This window comes from Cuculus canorus, chromosome 21, assembly GCF_017976375.1.
Source record: "Cuculus canorus isolate bCucCan1 chromosome 21, bCucCan1.pri, whole genome shotgun sequence".
Taxonomy (NCBI): Eukaryota; Metazoa; Chordata; class Aves; order Cuculiformes; family Cuculidae; genus Cuculus; species Cuculus canorus.
This window is the reverse complement of record NC_071421.1, coordinates 4,709,040-4,724,987: the sequence shown is the minus strand read 5'-3', so window position 1 is coordinate 4,724,987 and position 15,948 is coordinate 4,709,040. Positions and strand designations below refer to the sequence as shown.

The window sequence follows — 15,948 nt, the reverse complement described above, 5'->3', positions numbered from 1 at the left end:
GGTCCCTTCCAACCCAAACTATTCTTTGATTCTATTCTGTGATGGAATGCAGGGACAGGGGATCAAATCGGGTCACCGCTGGTGCTGCTTACAGGTGTATTTAACTGCCCCGTATGAAGAGGCAGCAATATCAGGGAGATTAGGAGAAAAGCTAAGCCAACAGTTTATGCTGGAGCTGAACCCCAGGAACAACCGCTGGAGGGAGAACAGCTCGGTGACGGGATATCAGCCTCAACGCCCCCGGCCTGCATTCAAGTTTCTCCACAACTCAGCCCACCTTTCACCAAAGACAGAGCTCACCCTGTGCAAGACCGTGCAGGTGAGCTCCCAGGAATTAATCTTTAAGAACCAAGCTAACGCCTGCTGGGAACAAACGATGGCAACCAAAACACGGCTTTTACCTCCCTGGAAGCTTGTGGAGCGTTACTGTGCTGACTGTCTGCTACTCTCCACTTGGGCAACTACTGAAATGCTGTCATCTCTATCTTGATCCCTACGAGTTTATGCACTATAATACAATAAAAACATTATCATTATAAAGTGTGTCCTACTAAACACTGCACAAAGACATTTGAGCCAGTTTTGGGCAGCAGCAGTGAGAAGAAAACACCTCAATGCATTTATAAGCAAATTTATTGAGCTTTCTTATAGGATATATATTTTTTGAGATATATATGTGTATATATAATATACCCACGAGTTATTACAAAGGTGTTCAAACACAAGTTCTACCATAGTACAGTAAAAAGTGGTATTCTAGGAAGAACATCTGAGATCTACAGTATCTTGGCTTCAAGAGGAGATATGGTGATTACACAGTGTACCTAGTGGAGGACACATTTCCTCCACGGCCTGTCCAGTTAGCATGGTAAAACACACCTGGCTTCGATAACATGTCATACGTATGTGCCCCAAAATAATCACGCTGAGCCTAGAATAAAAGAATACACATATAAAAGAGACGCATGAATATCACAAGTCATATGAGTACTAGAAGTTGAACCTACTGATACTTAGGAATACCAGAAATAATCTGACTTCAATACTAGAACATCCAAACTTATTTTCTCATTATTAGCAAAATCACTGTAATTAAATATTTACTTAATTACTCAGTAATTAACAGTTCTGTAGAAAGACAAATTATTTCTGCTAGGTACTAATCTAAAAAGCTAGCATTTACTCCAAAGTTCAAAGATACTTCTTTATAAAGCACTTTGAGTAAAAGATATCATTACTGGAGAGGGGCAGATTTAGTTTGGACATAAGAAGGAATTTCTTCATGATGAGAGTGGTGAAGCCCTGGCCCAGGTTGCCCAGGGAAGCTGTGGCTGCCCCATCCCTGGAGGTGTTCCAGGCCAGGTTGGATGGGCCTTGGGCAGCCTGATCCAGTGGGAGGTGTCCCTGCCCATGGCAGGGGGTTGGAACTGGATGGGCTTTAAGGTCCTTTCCAACCCAAACTATTCTATTACTCTTGGTTCACAGGTGAAATATTAAAACATGCTGGGCACTAATCTCTCTCATCCAGACATCTCACAGCATTTCATTTTGGTGAATTTCAGGTTTAACTGAATTCTACTGGGCAATCTATGCCTTTATCTTTACAATGTAAGAGCGATTAGGACATGCTGCCACCATGGCCTTTAGCTCAGTGTTAAAATAACAACATGATAGTATTTCAACACCCAGAAGATCTGTGACACCATTGCAGGCACCCACCTGAATCAGGTTAGCTGGCAATATTTCATGCCGGTACCCATCATAAAAAGAAAGTGCTGTAGTGAAGCAAGGCATGGGGATACCCATCTGTACTCCAATACTGATTACACGGCGCCAGGAGTCCTGAGAGACATGAAAAGGGAGGGGGAAGAAACAAACTAATCCGTGTTTGCTCAGAGGCACGTGCAGGCGTATGAACCATTCTAGCGCGACAGCATGGGCTGTTTCACATTATACAGAATCCAGCGATCGAGTCTGAGCAAGCACAGCTGTCGATTCCTGATTTTACGTGAACAAGGTTGATCCAAAATAACAGCAGTTAAGATAGAGTTAACAAACAGCGCAGTAAGAGGGCAGACACAGACTTTGCGTGCAATCAAGCCACAGCCTCAACCATCGATGCTGTTCTTTCACGTACACTTAATCAGCGCGTCCCAAGAGTATGAACACACTGAGCAAACACCGAGGCGCTTTCAGGATGTCTAAATCAAGTAGAGTACAAAACCAACCCAAGGGCATAGGAGATCAGCATGATACTTCAGACATGGATAATCCTCATTTCTACTGTACATCTGATTTAGGAACCTGCATGGAATACTCAGCTTTGGTTAAAAGAATTGCTAAGGATAATATACAACTCCTCTGTCAATTAGATAATCTGGTTTTAGTTCTGCCTGTCAACTCCATGCAAATCAGGACACTGTTTGGACACACCTAGGTCTAATGAAGGCTGAGTCTGGAATGCTGTTATGTTGGTGCTACTGTAAACGATGGTAAGAGAACAGCGCCCTATACACTGTGCAACTGAAGCCCAAGCGTGCAGAAGGCACAAGATGCAGGGCAGTGATGAGAACATTCACACAGGCTACATAGTTTTTCCTGATGTCATCGTTCTGAATGAACAGATTTTGGCCTAAAGCTCTTCTGTAATAGCAAAACGGAAACCTGAAGTTTCCAATAGTAGGTTGGTTACTATCAGAGAGAAGAACTATGACACAACAAAGACTCTATGTTTTTTTGCTCCTGCATTATTTTTAGTTTGACAGTACAAATATATCTTGCAACATTACAGAGACCTCACTTCACCGCTTGATGTATCTGGATGCTGATTTATAGCGTAGTGCGTCAGTGATGCAGCTTCCTTTTTTTCTTCATTTAGAACTAACATTCTCCAACTGTCTGATGAAACATAGGCAAGAGGCATTTGGTGGCATATTTACAAGAGCCAATCACTAGCCCTGGTGTCTGATTAAACTCTAGTTTGGAGCTCAGTGCAGCCTATCTCATCACAGGAACTTCCTTCTTCAATTTTAAACAGCTCCAGCTGTATAGTTTTCCCTGGCCTGATCCTGTAAGGCTGATATGCTCCACCACAGAAGGGTAAAGAAGCCATCAATGATGAATTGCTATACCCTTACCTTACGAGCATACAGACACACACACACTTAAGAACTTAAGGGCTGTTTAAAGATATTTGGGATGGAGGATTCTGTATAAACAGGTTTCAAGGATGCCCTCTCCCTTTTCACTTTTTCAGTCTAAATACACTTGGGAAGGTAACCCCTGGGAAAGAAGCTGAAGAAATCTAAACTGTAAACTATTGGTTTTATGCTCTTTCTTCCTTGGAAACTCACCTGACAGTCTTCAATAGCTGTCCTAAAGAAATCATCCAACAGCAAATTCTGAAGCTCAGGGTTCCGATCAAAAGCATCTTTGATTTTTCCCAGGAACACACTAGGCAGAACACATGTAAACGACAGGAATAACATTTCACAGCTTCCAACAAAGGCACAGAATAAAAAACTTCCACTGCAAAATAGGACTCAGCCAGACTCGGATTCCAAACACTGACAAAGATGTCTACAGGATCAGCCTCTCGGTACGTTAGCAGCAGATTAACTTCATCGATTTTCAACGAACACCTTTAGGCTTGTCAGTCTACCCCCACATAAACAGAGTAGGTTGCTCTTCTCTCCTCAGTGACTAAATTATCTCCTCATCTTACTTACCTCCTGATGATGCAGCCTCCCCTCCACATCAGTGCAATGCTACCGTAATTCAGCGTCCAGCCAAATTCTTTGGCTGCTTGTCTCAGCAACATGAAGCCTTGTGCATATGAGACAATCTTGGAAGCGTACAGGGCCTACAAAAACAAATTCACATTCAAAGTGAAGTTCCCACAAAGCTGAACAAGAAACTTCACAGTTTACGTGCTCTGCTTAGTCCACCGATTGGAAGGAGGAACCAGTTGTCATGAATAGAGGAGCTCCTCACCAGGGTTTACAGCATCCAAATCCCGCTTTGATAAGCAGCTTTAACAGAGCGCTCCAGCAAGCAAAGCCACTCACCTTGCGTACATCCTCCAGAAAGTCGCTCCTGTTCCCAGCAAACTCAGTCACTTTAGGCCCCTTCAGCACCGTACTGGCATGTACTCTCTCATCCTTGAGGGCAGAGAGGCACCGGGCAAACACCGCTTCACCTTGAAGGATGGTAGGAAAGAGCAGTTCATTAGAAAGGTCAGAATCACTGCTACGCCTGTAAAGATTTGTCCTCAGGCACACAGTGAAAGTGCCACTGGATACTGAGTCACATGGGAAGAGAGGTGTACAAGTTAATTATTTCAGCAACGTTACTGAGGAACCAAACTGCCAGTCAGCAGAACCATGAGGTAAATGTTGACTGATACAGCTTTACAACGACAAAGGAAAAAAAAGCCACAAGTCATCCACATGAAAATTTATCCTCAGGAACCGTCACCAACTTAGTTCTAAGAACTTACTTTTTTTTGCTGGTTTTGGCTAGGATAGTTAATTTTCTCCACAGTAGTTAGCATAGAGCTACGGTTTGGATTTGTGCAGCAAACAGTGTTGATAACACAGGGATGTTTTACTCGGTGCTAAACAGTGCTCACTTCTTACACAGAGCCAAGGCCTTTCCTGCTCCCCACTCCACCCCTCCAGCCAGTGCAGGGAGGGGACACAGCCAGGACAGCTGACCAAACTGATCCGAGGAATATTCCACACTGTATGACATCATGCTCAGCCATATAAAGCTGGGAGAAGGAGGAGGAAGGGGGGACATTGGGAGTCACAGCATTTGTCTCCCACCAAGTAACGGTTACGTGTGATGGAGCCCTGCTTTCCTGGGATGGCTGAACACCTGCCTGCCGATGGGAGTCAGGAAAGAACTCCTTGTTTTGCCTCACCTGCACATGTGGCTTTTGCGTTACTTGTTAAGCTGTCTTTATCTTAACCCAGTTTTTTTACTTTGATTCTCTCTCCCACCGCACTAGGGGGAGTGAGTGAGCGGCTCTGGGGGAGCTTTTAGGCCCCAGCTGGGGTTAAACCACCACAACTTAAAAGATTTCTTCCTGTCTACAGCAGACAGTGTTGCACTGCAGCCTAGGGACAGGCAACGCTGAAGACTTCATTAATTACTGTAGAAGATAAAAAGCTGATGCAATTTCTCTCCAACTCACATTAACTAGATGTGGCTTAAAATACACACATGGAAAATAAAAGCAATTAAAAATCAAGAATAAATCAGCAGGTTAACTTACAAGAGGAAATAAGTGTTACAAATCTGGTAGGCCCATAACCGTAGTATTTTGAAGCCTGCAAGAAAGTTTTATAACACCACTAAGCAGGTTATTAAATGTCATTTGCCAGGGCTAGAGTTAGCCAAGCAGAATCATTGGCTCCTAAAGAGAAAGCCTGAATGTCAATCTCTTTAGCTGGCTCAGTCAAAATCCCTCATCATGCTGCTGTGAATTGTACTTATTTGCAATTGAAGATGGTATTGTTACATGGAAAATAAAATAGCTTACTCTCCAGGGTGTGACAGAAAGAAAGCGTTTGTTACAGTCTTTACACTTCCACTTTTTAAGTGAGTCACGAATTGCAACAAAAATACCACAAAACGCCAAACTATCCAAACAAAGCCGGAAAAAAAAAAAAAGAGTAATGTTTTTCACAAGATCCTAGATCCTCCCTGAAACAGGACTAACAGACCAGATCAAAATTGGAACTGGCTCCTCTCCGTTTCTGCAAAAACTTCCTTCTACACCAGAGAGGAAAAGCGTTGTGGGAAAATCAAGGAAAACCAGGGGGAGCATGACTCTTCTTTTACGAGAAGTGTGCGAGTCATGCTGAGGCAGAAAAACCGCACACAGAGCAACTGCCCTAAGACTGGCTATGTTTACACAAGGGAAATATGATTACACATATTTCCCTAATAACTCATCATTACCCAACAACGCCCCTCTGGCACTGCCGAGGACTTAATGAGGGAGTGCCTCCTCCACCCTTGATCTTTGTGAGAGCCCTAAACAAGAGAATATTAACAACACAAATGAGAAACATTGTTTCAAGGCTAGAACTGAAAGACTGCAGCTGAAGTAGACTATTATGACCATTTACAAAACTTGTTTTGTAAAAATGCGCTGCTGGAATGCACTCATGTTTCTCCGACAGCTTTCACTGCAGTTATTCTCTTTTAGCCTACTGAATATAGCTTTCTTATCTTCTAATGCAACAGGACTTGACCAGCTGAGGCAAAGGAAAAAGAGGTAGAGAAAGCATAACAATTAAAGCCAATCAGATAACAAAGAACCTTGGGCAGCCTGATCTAGTAGGTGTCCCTGCCCATGGCAAGAGGGTGGAACTGGACAATCTTTAAGGTCTCTTCCAACCCAAACTATTCTATGATTTTATGAACCTGTTGATTGATCTCATTTACTCAAGAGGAAAGTCTACATCAGACTTTTGGCAAGAGAGCACTCTAAATGCATTGCAGATGTAGACAACTCCTGTGTCACCATTCCCTTCAGAGGCCTGGTTATACAAAGGGAAGGTAGCAAGGCTTTTAGGTGTGCATACAAGCAGGTAGGGATGTAATTCAAAGCAATTACATTTCCATTGTCTTAGTTTAGCTTTGTATCAGCCTATTAGCCACAAACGAAAACCAAGCAGCACTCCAGAGCATACAAGGAAACACCACAATCAACTGGTGTGTGGAAAACCAGCAGCCACCATCCCAAGGTAGCAGCCTGCTGCTACTCTTAATAAAATCTGTCTGTGCTCCTCAGCCCAGAACACAGTCCAGCCCTTGTGCTCCTGTTTAGTCAACTCCAATGCTTTGTTAGTTAAACTGAAACACAGAAAGAGAAGACTTAGGCAGGTATCTGAAAAATAATTCTCATGCCTTTCTAGAAGTCTGAGTGCTTATCAAGCAGTGGTCAAGCAACAGGTTTTGAGGCTGTCCTGTCCCCAGCATTTCTTCTTTTTAATATTAAGGCTGTGATGAGACCTGGAGTAGCAGATAAGGTGGAAGATTAGTGGGAGCAACATTGCATGAATCTAGCATGACACTTCTACCATGGCACTTATGTTTGCCTGTCCCCTGTCATCACCAGCACTGCAAAGATGCCAAGGACAAAGGCATGATAATAGTTCTACTAACATTTGAGAAACAAAGTAGAAACAAGCCTGGGAAACAAAACCAGTAACGGCTTTTAAGATCTGAAAGACTGCAACAGCCACACCTAGAAAAGTCCCTTCTGCAAGCCAAGCCCTAGCATGGGGTCATTTCTGAGATTACCCACTACTGTGCTTCTTACTGTGATGTGATACATGCAGGTAAGAATGACAAAGGAAAGCCAGATCGAAGAATCAGTTACCTATGAGTGTGACAGGGACTCCATATTCCAGGGCGGAAATGGCTGTCCACTTTCCCGTGCCTTTTTGTCCTGCGCTGTCCCTGATCTTTGGGAGGAGGTATTTGCCATAGTTGTCTCTGAATTTGAGAATATTGGCTGTGATTTCAATCAGAAAAGAGTCCAACTCTGTCTTATTCCATTCCTGAAATACCTGCAAGAGGAGAAAAAGTGCGTATGTGTATACGTGTATTTATATATATACACACATTCACCAATTATCTGCATGTATCAATTGATTTATTGGTCTCTGTACACAGAGAAGGGGCCAGGCCATCTCAGTCACTGGTTACCATATCCCGCCACACCGACCAGTGACTCCAGGACTGCTGAAAGGCTGTTGTGCAGCAGCCCCACAATGCAAGGGCCACAGCCCAGACTCAGAGCCCTCATCTCCAACAGGGAAGGCAGAGGCATAGCCCATCCCGTTGCCTCTCATCTTCAGCACAACTGGAAACACAACTGCTCTTTCAAGACACACCATACTTATTGACTTGCTTCAACGACCTCTTTGCAAGATTTGCCTGCTTGATTATAATGCTCAATGCTTTACTAGCCTTTTACAGGCTACAATACCTCTACAAGAAAGTGCCTTTTGGGGAGAAATCAGCCATAGAATGGGACAGTTTAGACAACTGTTATAAACATTCAGGTGTACGTACTCACAGCTCCCTACCTCAGGTGAAGCTCAGGAATATTGTGCACTGCCCTCAGCAGAAGGTGTGTCAGAAATATAAACTTCCTGTACGCACAGCAGCTTTACCCAAGCCCCGCTGCCTCCACTGGCGGCACACAGCCACCATGGCTCAAGAAGGCAAGACACAAAAAACTAGAGATCACCTGTGACATCTCATTGTACTCCATGTCCAGCATATCTCTCATCAGGTGAAAGGCCTCGCAGATCAGCTGCATGTCTCCATATTCAATCCCATTGTGCACCATCTTCACAAAGTGTCCAGAACCTTCCTCTCCCACCTGTCAGTGGACATTGCAAAACGCCATTAACAACACTGCTGTCACCACTTCCAGTGTTTAATATCTGCCTACAGCTTCCTTCTGCCTGAAGGAAGGCAGGCAGCCCAGTGCTAACCGACAACACTGTGGGCACAGATGTACTTAGCTCCCGCAGCACGTGACCCAGCCACAAAACTTTGTCTTTCCATTGTCTGGGGTAAGTTATTCCCAGGTGGTAAATTTCAATTCAATGCAGTCAGACAGAAAATCAACCCACCACTGTTGCCGGTTTCATTAAGGACAAACACGCGTGAGCTTCAGCAACCAAACTACCTATGCATGGATCTAACCCCAAGTTAAGATAAGTGCCAAATAAATACTTACCCAGTCACAACAAGGTTCCCCAGATCCCACTTTGGCAGCAATGCTTTGAAATATGTTCCTGATGTGAGGCCTGCAGGCACAAATAACACACTTCAGCATATAGGCAGAGGACACAAACACCACAAGAGGGAAAAAAACCTACCAAGTACAAAACCACAGGCAGCATGACAGAAGCTTGTAAAATAAACTGTTTTCAATAGTCAGTACTAACATGTACTGAAGCCTCCTTTTATAACCTGCGTAACTGCGGGGATGTTGGCTGCTGCCTGTTTCATGGCTAACTGCTTTCCAAGTGCCAAGGGCCCAAAACAAAAAATCATAATCAAGAAATAGTACTTGTTTAAGATCTAACCAAAATTCCTTTCTCCCCTGGCACACTTTTTTCCCCTCAGGTTTCTGCAGGTACCACTTTTGCCTGTGAATTCCTGGAAGAAAAACCTGCCTTCGTTTTGCCTGTCATGAAAGCTCAGCACTGGCCCATGACCACAGTGAGGCTGAGACATTTTGAGCCTTGAGGAAATGAGATGGCAAAGTATCTTGTTCTCTCCACACCCACACCCCTCCTCCTTCCCTTCCTTGGCTCTCAAACTGAATAGAAAGCTATTGTTGAGACCATTCTGAAGAAAAATAGCCCAGCTCATGCTTACCAAGCCTCTTTGGCTCCTCCTGGCATGAGTGAAGGACCATTCCTAGCACCCTCCTCTCCACCACTAACACCGCTTCCAACAAATAAGATGCCCTTTTCCCGTAGTTCGTTACAACGCCTCTGGAACAAATAGCAGAGGAGCATTATTTAATTTCTTTTAATGCCAGAGTCTTACAAACGTTTGCAATTCAGACCTAAAATTAGGTTTTTGATTCTGTTTTGGACAGGCTACAAGACAGATGTGGAGAAAACTTGTACGTACAGTAAAGCGAACGTTAGGAAACTTCCTGTTGCTTTGAGGCAGATCCTTGCGAAAGAGATAAGCTGAGAAAACAAAGCCCTTATAAGCACCAGACAAAAATGAACAGTACTGAGGGCGGAAAAGGTGTCAGGTGACACAGTTTGTGTGCAAAGATGCGGGGGAGGCAGACTAGGTGCAGGGTGGAGTTGCCGAGTTCACTGCAGAATGCAGGAGTAAGTATGGACTAAGGGAAACTAATTCCCTCTGAGTGGGAGAGAAGCACAGGCTGAGATTCATAAGGGGAGCTGGAAGGTCCCCATGTATCAGTTCTCATTTAGTACTTGTTTTTACTCTGGCAAGACCAACACATTTTCCCAAGATCAGAACGCCAAAGCAGACAGACAAACACCAGCATCCTTCTAAGCTTCAGAAGTACCAATCTGAACACAACATCCGGTAAGCATCCCAGATATGCTAACATAACTTCTGCGGTTACAGCAGCTCACAAGCAGATTTCTTTTTAAAAATAAACCCAACAGATCATTACACTGCTGTTTTCATTACAGAGACAGTCAAACCAGCAGTTTTGTCTTACTGGATTTTCCCGTGGTCATGTAGTATTGAGACATAACAAATAATCTATAAATACCCTTAGATTTTCAAATCTCCCCAAAATCTCTTTAAGATTGTAACAGGAATTTTCTAAATGTCTTCACTCTTTAAAAAACGTCAATAAAAATATTCTCTGATGAATTAGGTAACTTCTATAAAAATATACTTATAGAACAGTCCTTAACTACTGTAATAATTGCTTTGTAATAGGCTGCATGATCTAGTTCTGCAGAGATAACTCAGTTGGGCCTTCCCTGAGCAGAAGGCAGATGGCATCTTATTGACTGACCATTCTGATGATCAGAGGAGAAAGAATTACGTGTATTTTATTTATCCACTTTAAGTGGAAAACAGGCTTACCGTGCTATCTCTATACTCAGAATTCCCACCATCAATTATGATGTCTCCAGCTTCCAATAACGGCACCTGCCAAAAGTAAATCAGCATTTTGGTTTTCTCTGTGCATTCAAAATCTCATTAATGATGAAAAATTGAGATCTTCCAGAGGAAGCTTCTCCAAAAGACAGCAGGAATTCACAGGTAGAAAGATTGTTTGCCTCACCAATTTATTGATGAAGTCATCCACTGCCTCTCCAGCCTTCACCAGCAACATAATACGACGGGGCTTCTTCAACTTAGATACCATCTCTTCCAGGCTGTGAGCACCGATCACGTTGGTTCCCTTGGCCTCGTTGGCCAAAAAGTCATCCACTTTGGAAACCGTCCTGTTAAAAGCACAAACCTGACAGAGCAAGAAAACATGTTAATAAAAGCTGCCAAAAGAGCAGTTACTTGTGTTCAGACTACAAATCGCATAAGCAAGTACTCTCCTCACTTCTACCTTCCCTAAAGGCACAGAGCAGGTGCCTTGAGAACATATGGTTTATGGCCAAGCCCAAAGCAAATATCAGGGAAAAGTCATACTAGTGGGAATGGTTTTAAGTTGAAAAAGGGGAGATTCAGATTAGATATTAGGAAGATTTTTTTTTTCCTGTGAGGGTGGGGTGGCCCTGGAACAGGTTGCCCAGTGAAGGTGTGGCTGCCCCATCCCTGGAGAGGTTCAAGGCCAGGTTGGATGGGGCTTGGAGCCCCTGATCCAGTGGGAGGTGTCCCTGCCCATGGCAGGGGCTGGAACTGGATGGGCTTTGAAGTCCCTTCCAACCCCAACCATTCTGTGATTCTACAATTCTAGGTCAGGCAGCTACCTGAGTACAGGCATGCATTGACGTTATTCCCTGGAAACAGGACAAAGGGCAGCTAAAAGGAGGAAATAACACTCATTAAAGCATCACAGGAAAAAAAGAAAAAAGGCACACACAAAATTCTCAGCTACAATCCCCAGTGCTAGTAAGTTGGCCTGTCTGAACAATGTTTTCCCTTGCTTACCACAAAGCCATGGTCGTTCATGTTCAAAATAAGGTTCTGACCCATCACAGCAAGTCCAATCAAACCAATGTCAGCTCTAGAAGGTAGAAGAATAGAATTGCTAAGTCCCACCAGCAGTGATCCAGCTCTAGCAGCCCTACCCTCTGTCAGGCCTTTCTGATCCTGTCAGGTGTTTTGCCAGCCCACCCCCTTCTAAAACACACCGCAGCTCGTGCTCTGAACTAATTCTGTAGGCTATCACAGCAAGAGATCCTCAGGGCTCTCACTCAGCCTGGTGGAGCGGGACCAACACTCAGTGTGTTTCCAATCACCAGGATTTCTTCTCACTACCAAGACACAACTGTGTGCGTGAGAACAGCAAGGAATCCAAAACACTGCACGGGGGGGAGGGAGTACCGTGAGCAGCTGATGTGTGCCTGCTGGATCCAGCTCTATTGAAGCTCTGTGTTTAACAGATGCTGCACGAGATCATTGCATCTGAACTCTACATCATTGCTTGTGCAATAAAACCTGTCTCAGATTTGGGCTAAGAGGGAAACGTGATATTCCAGCCCAGCTTGCAATGGCCGTGCAGGCAGAAACATTCAGCCCATTCACTTCTAATCTTGTCCCAAGTAACAAGCAAAAGGACAAGAAGGAATAGCCTCACGTTGCACCAGGGGAGGTTTAGGTAGGCTAGCAGGAATAATTTCTTGACAGGAAGGGTTCTCAGGCTCTGAAACAGCTGCCCAGGCAGATGGTGGTGTCCCCATTCCTGAAGATATTTGAAAAAGGGTGGATTAGGCGCTGAGATCTGGTTCAGCAGTGGGTAAGTAGGGTCAGACTCAATCATAGAACGGTTTCAGCTGCAAAAGGCTCTTAAGATCATCGAGTCCCACTACTGATCCAGCCCTGCTAAGCCCACTGGACCATGTCCCATCTCCGACACTCCAGGGATGGGGACTCTATCACCTCCCTGGGCAGTATTTCCAGTGCCTGAGAACCTTTCTGTGGAGGAATTCCTCCCAAAAGGGGCTACAAGAAAGCTGGGGAGGGGCTGTTTAAAAGGCTTGTAATGACAGGACGAGGGACAACGGGTATAAACTGGAGAGGGGCAGATTTCGACTAGACGTAAGGAGGAATTTCTTCACGATGAGAGTGGTGAGGCACTGGCCCAGGTTGCCCAGGGAAGCTGTGGCTGCCCCATCCCTGGAGATGTTCAGGGCCAGGTTGGATGGGCCTTGGGCAGCCTGAGCCAGTGGGAGGTGTCCCTGCCCATGGCAGGGGGTTGGAACTGGATGGGCTTTAAGGTCCCTTCCAGCCCAAACTATTCTATGATTCGGGAAAAACAAATTCCTTCTGCATTTCAGGCTTAGTTTTAACAGATTCTGCATCGTACTCTTTTCGGGGTGTATAAGAAATAGAGCAAGAGGCAGAGACAGCTGCTGTGGATTCCGTTCTGTCTTTGAGCACTATCTCTGCCAAATACTTACGATTCCCCCTCAGCCTCCGCCCCTGGCGCCTCTCCAGCCTCTTTCCCGTCATCCCGTCACCAAGAGAAGCGCCCCCCCATCCCGGCCTCAGTCACAGCTGATCTCCAAGACCTTTTCCCAACCCAAAGACCCCACCATTCCCTTCCCCGCGCCGGGAGGGTCCACCACCACCACCACCACCCCAGCCCTGAAGGCCTCTCGCTCTGTCACCAATCCCCTCCTCCCTGCCCGGTTTTGCGGAGTTCCCCGCCCGCGCCCGCACTCACTCGGCCATGGCGGCGGCGGCGCTGAGGGGAGCGGAGGGCGCGAATCCGGCGGTCGGGGCTCCGCTGCTCGGCCTGGCGCGCGCGGCTCCGGGCTCTCGGTCTGGCGGGACTGGGGCAGTTGGAGGTTCGAGGCTCTGCTGCTCAACCTGGCTCGCGCCCCACCTCAGCCGCGCGTGGGGGGGAAGAAGGAGGAGCTCGCGCCGCTCCCACTGGCCCCGCCCCCCGCCCATGGGCCGATGGTGCCCCTTCCCCCCCCCTTAAAGGGCCCGCGCATCTCGCGAAGGGCGGGGCTCTCGGCCAGTCCTTTATCAGCCAGAAGGCGTTGGCTTTGGGCAGCGAGAGCGAATGGATCTGAACCATAGAATCATGGAATGGTTTGGGTTGGAAGGGACCTCAAAGCCCATCCAGTTCCAACCCGCTGCCATGGGCAGGGACACCTCCCACTGGCTCAGGGGCTCCAAGGCCCATCCAACCTGGCCTGGAACACCTCCAGGGATGGGGCAGCCACAAATAACTTGTTGCTTTCAGACAAGGACAACTCACAGGGAGTCTCTGAGGCAGAGCTGGTGCCACGCACTGGGCTGTTGTTTCAGTGGTTTCATTTCATGCGCTCCCCATCCTTCTCAAGTTGTCCCCAGATGAGAAAGTTCACTGTAAGAAACTTATTTTATCTTCAGAGGAGGCTACAAGGATGATCCAAGGCTGGAGCACCTCCCACATGAGAACAGGCTGAGAGAGTTGGGGTTGTTCAGCCTGGAGAAGAGAAGGCTCTGAGGAGACCTTAGAGAGACCTTCCAGCACCTGAAGGGGCTTCAGGAAAGCTGGAGAGGGGCTGTTCACAAAGGCTGTGGGGATAGGACTGGGGGCAATGGGTATAAAGTGGAGAGGGGCAGATTTAGACTGGACATAAGGAGGAATTTCTTTAGGATGGGAGTGGTGAGGCCCTGGCCCAGGTTGCCCAGGGATGCTGTGGCTGCCCCATCCCTGAAGGTGTTCCAGGCCAGGTTGGATGGGCCTTGGGCAGCCTGAGCCAGTGGGAGGTGTCCCTGCCCATGGCAGAGGGGTTGGAACTGGATGATCTTTAAGGTCCCTTCCAACCCAAACCATTCTCTATAACTCAAGCAAAAGAATCTCCTGAAAACATCCAAAACCTACCTGGAAATGCTGCACAACATATCCTCCCTCCTTCTTTTCCCTCAGATAAGAGCAGTGGACCATCTTTCTCAAGAACAGCTGAGACAAAGTTATTTTCACAGAAGCTTAAGCTTGTTTGGAGAACAAGTAATCAATATAAGATACAAGTAATTAAATCATAATAAAAGGCGCAGACATTATACCTGCTAATGCACTGGTTGTACCTTTATTGTTTCACCTCGTTCACTAACAGTTCAGTGGTGCAAGGTTACCATACACAGTTAGATATCTGCATTGCACACCTAAGGCTATACAGCAAATGGATCAGAGTTAGTACAAATACATGAACTATATTTACATTTTGTATACTCAAGCTCCAAATATCAGATATATTTACAAAATAAAACAAGAAAATGAAAACCTGAAATTAATGTACAGTGTTGCTGATACACTCCTTCGCTGGGATGAAAATCAGTTTGCAAAGAGATTTGTTCAAGAAGGCCACTTATACAGCATATACCTTGTATACCTTGTGTACAGAGATTAAACAGGGAAATGAGGACCGCAATTAAAAAAACAACTGAATAATTCAGTGCAACAGCATATCCGATGTCCGAACTCAAGAACCTTAACCAACCGCACATGAAGGATGAATGACCAGAGTGGGAAATAAAGAACTGATCCTGGGAAGTGCTGATCATCCATGTTTTCAGCCCCTGGTTCCAAGGCAAGCAGGCCGGCACTGCTCGGGATCAGGCCATGAACTTGGCAACACTAAGAATTAAAGACTTAGGACCTCCATACCCTCAGTTTTCTGAATACACAGTTGATCCTGTTAATTTAAAACCTGTTCCAAATAACATTGGACACAACCATCTGGTTAGTGTTGGACTAGTTTTGATTTCAAACACCTAGAACGCATAAATGGCCTTCTGAACAAAAAAAAAAACAACAAAAAAAAAAAAAAGAGTCAATCCTGTTCTTGAACAGCTGATGGTTTTACACGAGGAAGCACAAAATCAATACATTCCTGCTACGTACAGTACAGTTCAGACCACAGTTTGGGGTTATGAACCACAACGGAGAGATGCAACGCACGTGTTAGAGACCCATTTTACAGTACATTCATCAAACTGTTCCGGAGCAGCGTTCGCATCCTTCCCTCGAGCAGCAGGAGAGCAGCTGCATCCTCAACAAGAAAACTCGCTGCAGTATGAACTAACACAAGCTAAGGCTGTGCAAGGGTACCAGAAAGATGCATAGGTGGTATTAGTCGATTGTATAGTACCAACCGGTGTTATTCCAAAGCTAATCCTCTTTCTCATCTAATGTGCAATTAATTACAGATGTATAAATATACATTACATAAAATTAAATCCCTGTAAATTAGATAACAAGCAGCAAAAAGGAAAGTCTTTGCT

The 15,948-nt window shown here is 45.5% G+C and overlaps 1 protein-coding gene across 1 annotated transcript; it reads right to left on the bottom strand.

The window, feature by feature from the left end:
* Positions 1–615: 615 nt before the first annotated feature.
* On the bottom strand, positions 616–13,596 carry PGD (phosphogluconate dehydrogenase). The gene is made up of 13 exons (XM_054085634.1): positions 13,394–13,596; positions 11,656–11,731; positions 10,832–11,011; positions 10,630–10,695; positions 9,418–9,536; positions 8,771–8,840; positions 8,273–8,407; positions 7,397–7,586; positions 4,068–4,198; positions 3,729–3,862; positions 3,354–3,453; positions 1,720–1,842; positions 616–931 (listed from the first exon to the last, which is right to left on the bottom strand). Exons 1-13 carry the CDS (start codon positions 13,399–13,401, stop codon positions 812–814), a joined length of 1,452 nt encoding a protein of 483 aa, XP_053941609.1. The 5' UTR covers positions 13,402–13,596; the 3' UTR covers positions 616–811.
* Positions 13,597–15,948: the final 2,352 nt, after the last annotated feature.

Excerpts from the sequence above, each read along its gene's own strand:
- PGD (XM_054085634.1), bottom strand. Across the intron at positions 8,408-8,770 it reads GGGAACCTTGTTGTGACTGG|GTGGGAGAGGAAGGTTCTGG; the intron begins GTAAGTATTTAT and ends GTCCACTGACAG. Across the intron at positions 3,863-4,067 it reads TTCTGGAGGATGTACGCAAG|GCCCTGTACGCTTCCAAGAT; the intron begins GTGAGTGGCTTT and ends TTGTTTTTGTAG.